This window comes from Nanorana parkeri, unplaced genomic scaffold, assembly GCF_000935625.1.
Source record: "Nanorana parkeri isolate BGI_ZX_2015 unplaced genomic scaffold, ASM93562v1 scaffold7, whole genome shotgun sequence".
In the NCBI taxonomy this organism is placed as follows: Eukaryota; Metazoa; Chordata; class Amphibia; order Anura; family Dicroglossidae; genus Nanorana; species Nanorana parkeri.
This window is the reverse complement of record NW_017306275.1, coordinates 1,551,306-1,558,346: the sequence shown is the minus strand read 5'-3', so window position 1 is coordinate 1,558,346 and position 7,041 is coordinate 1,551,306. Positions and strand designations below refer to the sequence as shown.

General features: G+C 45.0%; 1 protein-coding gene across 3 annotated transcripts in view; it reads right to left on the bottom strand.

The window, feature by feature from the left end:
• LOC108784895 (myosin regulatory light chain RLC-A) overlaps positions 1-7,041 on the bottom strand; it is a 47,571-nt gene that overhangs the window by 25,450 nt on the left and 15,080 nt on the right. For all 3 annotated transcript variants that reach the window (XR_001941096.1, XM_018553845.1, XM_018553836.1), the window contains exon 2: positions 5,079-5,284. Coding sequence is in view for 2 of the 3 variants with exons in the window: in XM_018553845.1 (XP_018409347.1) it covers positions 5,079-5,262 (184 nt within the window). In the remaining variant the exon portion in view is untranslated. The remainder of the gene's footprint in view (positions 1-5,078; positions 5,285-7,041) is intronic.

Here is a 7,041-nt window from a genome sequence, read left to right as displayed (position 1 = left end):
CCGCCCCCCCCCCCCCCCCCTCCCCTTGCTAGTTGTGCCTTCCTCCCAAAATGGAGGAGAGAGCTAGGGGATCCAACCAACTAATCAATAATGAGAATAGTTGAATCGATTGGTTGCAGCCCTAGATATCTATATTTCTCTAATACACATACAGCCCTAAGGACAAACACATGATGGGACAGCACAATAGAAGCTTCCTAAATTATACACGACAGCTACAACCAGTAGATAACACAAATAATCTGATCCAGGGCTAGTTTAGTTGAGCAATGTGCTGTTGCACTAAACATGCACTAAGCAAAGTCTTCAGACCTCAGTAAAGTTTAGTGTCGTGTTGATGAGCTTTCTTTTGTTGAATTACTCCACGTTCGAGGTGTTTTGCTGGGGGATGTGTTGGATGAGTATATTGGATTTAGACCGTTTAACCTGCTTTCAGAGTTCTACAAAGTACTAGAAAGAACCTGAAACACAGTGCCTCCCATTAGCGTGTAGAGCTGCAACAACTAATAGATTAAAATCGAGACTAGTTGGCAACTATTCCTGTCATCGATTAGTTGATTTTTGATTAGTTGCTGGCAGCAGAGGTACGAGGGGGGAGCAGCGGGGGATTTCAAAGTCACCGGCCGCAGTTTCTTCTCCCTGCTGGTGCTGGCTGAAGCGGTCTGTGTCCCTTTCACAGACCGCTGTAGCTTGCATGAGAGACTGCGGCCGGCGATTCTGAAATCCCCCCCACCCTTGTACCTCTGCTTCTCCTCCGTCCTTCTGTACGTCCGTTAAGGCTGTTCACAGTGTTAGATGTTTTTCGCACTTAATCAAAGAAGGGAAGGTCCGTTCTGGGTATAGGCAAGATTTACGGCTTCTCTCCTCCCCTCCCCGTGAACACACAGAACGGACCTTCCCTTCTTTGATTGAGAGCAAAAACTTCTGGGTACGTCTGGTGAGTGCATTATTAAACAAATAAGGAGCACGGACAGCTGACACTGAGATCTGTAACCAAAAAGGAAACAGTTTAATCAAGTGGAAAATGAGTGGACACTTGTTTAACAACAGCCAGCCTTCTGTTGGATATTTTAAATTGCAATAGCCAATAGCAGGCTGGCTATTGCCCCTGCCGACTGCCTGCTGTATTTACATTCAGCTGCCTCAACAGCAGAATACAATGAAGTGAAAAGGTGACACTAGCGGTCTAAAGAGAAGCCCTATTGCCACCTTCAATGTGCCATCACATAGGGGACTTGAGCCCCCCCCCCCATGTGATAGCAATGAGGGAAAAATGTAAAAATAAAAAATCCCCCCCTACATGTCAGGTATCGCAGCGTATTTTATTTTAAATTATTTTTTAAAAATCCAATTAAATCGAAGTTATTAGCTAATCGATAATGAAGGTAATCGTTAGCTGCAGCCATATTAGCGTGTACACTAAAATCGTGCTTCAGGACTCCCAAACCGTTTTCCTAAACTGTGGACAAAAGCACTTCAAGTGCATGTTCTGCATTTGAGAAGCAGAAGCTTTTAGCCGTGTTCACAATTATCCACATAGACTTTTTTTATGGAATTCCCCCACTCTCTTTCAGGTGACAACGGTCATCAAGAAAAATAGGGAGACACAAGCAGCAATAAAATCATGAGCGGGGTTTTAACACTTCGCTTTAGATCAACTTAAAGGGTAATTCCACGTTCACAGGTAAAATTTGGGAAAATGGAAATACCCCGTCCAATCTGGCCCCTCCCCCACTATACTTACCTTTCGGCGGTTGCTCCTTTCCCTCCACCAGTGCTAGTGTACTCTCCATACCCCGTACTGCCGTGTAGCGCCGCCCTGCACTCTGTATTTTGAATTTAACCCCTTCATGACTGAGGCCCTTTTTTAATTTTTTGCACCCATGTTATATTCCACATTTTAGGCCTGAAAATGACGTAAAACCCCCCCAAACTCTGGCCCCCCACTGGCCATGGTTTTCAGTGTCTGTGCCGTGGTTTTCAGGGTCGCCTGCTCTCCTGGGGGACCCCGAACCACGGCAAATGCCTTCAGAATGAAAACCAACCCAACCATCTGCATGCAAATAAACGCACGCATAGGGCATTGTGTGTGCGCACGCTGATTGCTGCCCCCACTCTAATGTGGGCCATATTGTGGTAGCCGGGCCGCTTTTTTTAAACACACACAATCAGCATTAAAGGGTAAATTCACTTTCCCAAGTGATTTGGGAAAATGGAATTACCCGCTTAAATACCACCCCCATCTCCCCCACCCCATACTTACTTTTCAGTTACTAGTCCTTCTCCTCCACTGGTGCGGGTGTACTATCAGTACCCCATACTGTCATCCAGCGCAGCCCTGTGCCATGTATTTTGAATTACGCCCACAAATTGCGAGCACTTGTCGGTCAGCAAGGTCACTTGACTGCGCTGACCAATAAAAAAAAAAAAGCACTTAACACAGTTAAATACAGTTTTGGTTGTTTTTTTGTATAAGGACAAGTAGATTGGGCCCCCTCTTTAGTGCTTGGACAAGCAGTTTTTTTTTTTTTTGTCCACACCCCTGTAGAAAATATCCCCCACCTATTGTTCTTGTGGCATCTGAAAGAGTTTGGATTTCCCTTCACTTTCTATCCCTTAACAATGGTCACCAGGACAATTAGGAGGGAGAAAATAAATAGCAAAATCCTATAGGGAGTTCCAACTCTTCCCCACTTAATCCAAAACTAAAAAAGTTTGGGCTATACAGACACTTGAAGTGAACCGCTCTAGATGGCAACAACAAAGGATTAGCTTGGCACTAGTAAGCCTTGTTTTCTGGACTGGACACTAAATTCCTTGCACAAAATTGCCTGACTTGAAGTATCTCAGGGGAAAGTATATAAACACATCGTAGTTAATATTTGGCGACCATTTACAAATCACCAGGACACAAGAATATTTCTAGTGGGACAGTGCGGAACACTCTCCACAAGGAAAGGACATGAATATTAGCCTGGCAACCTTCTGTAACTACAGAAGACAAGCACATTTTTAAAGAATATTCTATACCCATATAATCCAAGCTTCAACACAGATTAATACCACCTTACATTAAAATAGATTCCACCAGCAAAGTGCCCTTTGTCTCCCAAAATGCTTTTCAGACCGCAGATAAAGTGGCTGTAGACCTCGTATGTTTTTGCCTTCCCTATGATGTCTAAGGGGCAGGGAGAGCAGGAGCACTGAGCAGTTATATACCATGTGCAATCACTCTGCTGTGAGGTTAGCAGGAATTGGAATCAAACCTTTGACACGGACATAAAAGTGAAATCATGCATTCTGCTGGAGGTCCAAATACACAACACTGGGAAAAACACTGCAAACGTGCCGAATGCCCAAGACACTAACTTTTACAGAAGAACCAAACTTATAAAAGAATTGTAGCTAAAAGCTCCAACTTTATTTTTTATGTTTTAGTTCTGGGAAGTTATTTTATAAGAACTTCATCATCATCATTTACATACACATCAGTAGATGTGTGTTACAATAAACAAAAGCGAAATGTATAGAACACAAAAAGTGATCCATAACATGATAGTATCTGAAGAAAGGTTTAATAATCAGATGTTTACTTCCTTCTTAGGGTTAGTTCACACCATAAGCAGTGCGTTCCAGGCCGAAATAGTGCTTGCAGCATTTTGATTGCACCGGACTGCAGGCACAATGTGCCTTGCGATCCCTTGCGGGCGATCGCATTGCGGCTGGGGGGCGTGGCTACGGTGCCATTCACTTCAATGGTCCGCCACGCCCCCTCCAGCCTGGCAAAAATGTGAGCCGGCCGTAATGCGAGGCAGTGCCTATCCGGCCAGAATCAGACAGGAACGCACTGCTTATGGTGTGAACTAACCCTCAGCTGGTCCTGTTCTCCCATAACACTTATACAGGACCGATCCACCATACTGTATGTTTTGGCTATTTGTTTCAGGAAAGTACAAAACACAAAACTGTATTTACACTCAAGAAACCAGTGCATCATGTGTGTCAAAGCTGCATGTTGTCACGTTTAAGCAACTTTTCACCCTGGAAATAGTCAAGGGGCAACCATGTATTGCACCTCAGTTGCATGTACCTCTTATGCTTGAGCCATGGTGCATCAACAAGGATTCCAACAAAGAACAAACTGTACCCAGTCAGCCAGGGGTGGGCAAACTCCAGTCCTTCAGCTGCAGTAGAACTACAAATCCCATAAGGCATTGCAAGACTGACAGCCACAACTCCCAGAGGCAGATGCATGCTGGGATTTGTAGTTTCACCATAGATGGAGGGATGGAGTTTGCCTACCCCTGCATCATAAAACACGCAAACCTTATCAAGTATTTGTAATGCACAGAAAACATTGCATTGTCTAGTTAGCTGCCATATCATGTACATATAACATACAATCCCAAGACAACAGGATGCCTCGAACAAAGTAGTGAGCCTCATCTTAAAGGAAACCAATAATCAGAGAAAATGGAAGCTTGGTGAAACTGGTGAGTTTACTTAGTTACCTTGAAGTCAAACTGACCCTTCTGTAATACTTTGATCCAGCACAGATCAAGTATGCAGATAAAGACTTCTGACATCCATCCTTTGGGTTGAGGTAAAGTGTCGAGGACTAGCTATATTATTAAGATGCATGTACAGTCCATTTTTTTCCTTTCGGTTAGCTCTTTTGAGTAGCACAGGGCAGGGCAAGAACCTCAATCAGTTTTTTTTTTATTGCTGTCTTCGTCAGCACTGGGGAGATTCACCATTTATATTTGTCCTGGTCATCACCATCCCCGGGAAAGAAAGTGATGAGACAAACATTTTACCACTGTCACCAGAACAGAGTGTGGAGGAAAAATCTCAAAAAATGGGGGCACCTGTCCAAGGACAACCAATAGGGGAATTTCCCTTTACTTCATAAAAATTTCCTCTCGCTCCAGGACAGGAAGTGAAAAGAAGTCTCACAAATGATGCACAGATAGGAGATAAAAGGGGTTTTCACCCTTCTCTACTCTATCCACATCTTAAAAGATATGGCTATACATACCCTTTACTATTCATTTTTACAGGACTACCACATGACTTACCAAGGGATGCAAGCATATCATGTAAATCCTCCTTATCAATAAAACCATCCCGGTTCTGATCGATCATGTTGAAGGCCTCCTTAAACTCCTGGATCTGGGACTGGTCAAACATAGCAAATACATTGGATGTTGCGCGCTGTGGGCGCTTCTTGGTGGTTTTGGTCTTTGCTCTTTTGCTCGACATGTTGGCGGCGGTGTTGGTCTAGCTGAAATAAATAAAAACGAAGCAAACATGTGAACAACTTTGGGCTTAAACTTCTAATGTGCAATAATGCTGTTTAACAGCAATTTAGGCCAACACTAAAGACCTTATAGACTGGATTTAGATGTCACAGACGGACCATGATGTGCTCCATAAGATCCGGCTTTTTACTCTGAAAACAAAATCATTTGAGGAATATTTTGTGTTCATATGAGTACTTTGCTTCTGCAATCCTGGTGAGACAATTGTGACTGTTTTACAAAGGATTGAGACAGATTTGTTAAGTGTGGTAGTGTTGGACCGATGGAGTCAGAAAATAACATACAAACATACACATACATATATTATATATAACGCCCCTTTAAGGAGCTTAGTCTGTGGTGAAAGTGGATTGTATGGGGACCTGGTTGTGGTCCTAGGTTGCTGTCTCTCTGATCACAAGACGGTCTAATCTTGTGTGAGGTTTGGCGCATCTGGTACAAACGCTAATCCAGCTTGATGATCCGTTTAAAATCCTTACTGATTAGGAGCATTAAGTACAGCCAACATGTTTCAGAGGAAAGGCCTACACCTTCTTCAGTGCTTAAAGGAGAACTATGAGGTGAGTGCTTTTCACTCACCTCATACGGTAGTTCTAGCCGACCTGTGACAATGTCTGTCACAGGTCGGCTCAGTAGATCGGGAAGTGAGCGAACACATACCTGCATTCGCTCACTTCTCGATCCGGTCACGGCTCTCTGCCGTGACAGGGGAGGGGCTGGATTACCCCCTCACCGCTCCGATCCTCCAGCGCTGACTGGCGGAACGGACGGGGGAGGGGGCAGGTACAGCTGGCTCTGCCTCTAGATAGGCAGAGCCAGCTGTCACAAACGCAGCTGGGCGGATACAGACAGAATTGTCGGGATCCACTTCAGCGTCTCCGTATACCGCGAGCTGCAGCTCGCGGTATACTGAGCTTAGGGTGACGGGAGGACGCTAGTTTGTGCCCTCCCGTTACCCTGAGAACTATGGGGAAAAGCCCTTACCCCATAGTTCTCCTTTAAGATTATTGGCTCATAATTATTTCCATTCAAAACCCTGGTTTATGCTCAATTGGGCTAAAATATATACATATCCTTGAGAAAGTGATTGTTGCCAACTGGACCCTGACAGGTCTGTGGCAGTTTCACAAAGGTCTGACATATAGTTTAACTTTAAAAACACATGCAAAAATAAGTTCCTATGAACTGGCTTTATATTGGGTCAGAACCAATATTGAACAGCAGTGGAGTCAGTTATAAATCAAATTGAAAACTCATATTAAAAAGGAGAACTATGAGACGAGTGATTTCCACTCACCTCATAGTTCTAAGCCGACCTGTGACAATGAGACTGTCACAGGTCGGCTCAGTAGATCGGGAGGTGAGGGAACACATACCGGGTTCCCTCACCTCTCCATCCTGTCACGGCTTGCTGCCGGGACAGGGGGAGGGGCTGGATTCCCCTCTCCGATCTGCCAGCGCTGACTGGCGGAACGGACGGGGGAGGGGGCGGGTACAGCTGGCTCTGCATCTAGGTAGGCAGAGCCAGCTGTCACTCACGCAGCTGGGCGGATCCCGTCATCTACGTCGTGATCCGCTCCAGGTGCGGCGTCTTAGTATACCGCGAGCTGTAGCTCGCGGTATACTGAGCTTAGGGTAACGGGAGGACGCCAGTTTGTGTCCTCCCGTTACCCTAAGGAGAACTATGGGGAAAAACACTGACCCCATAGTTCTCCTTTAA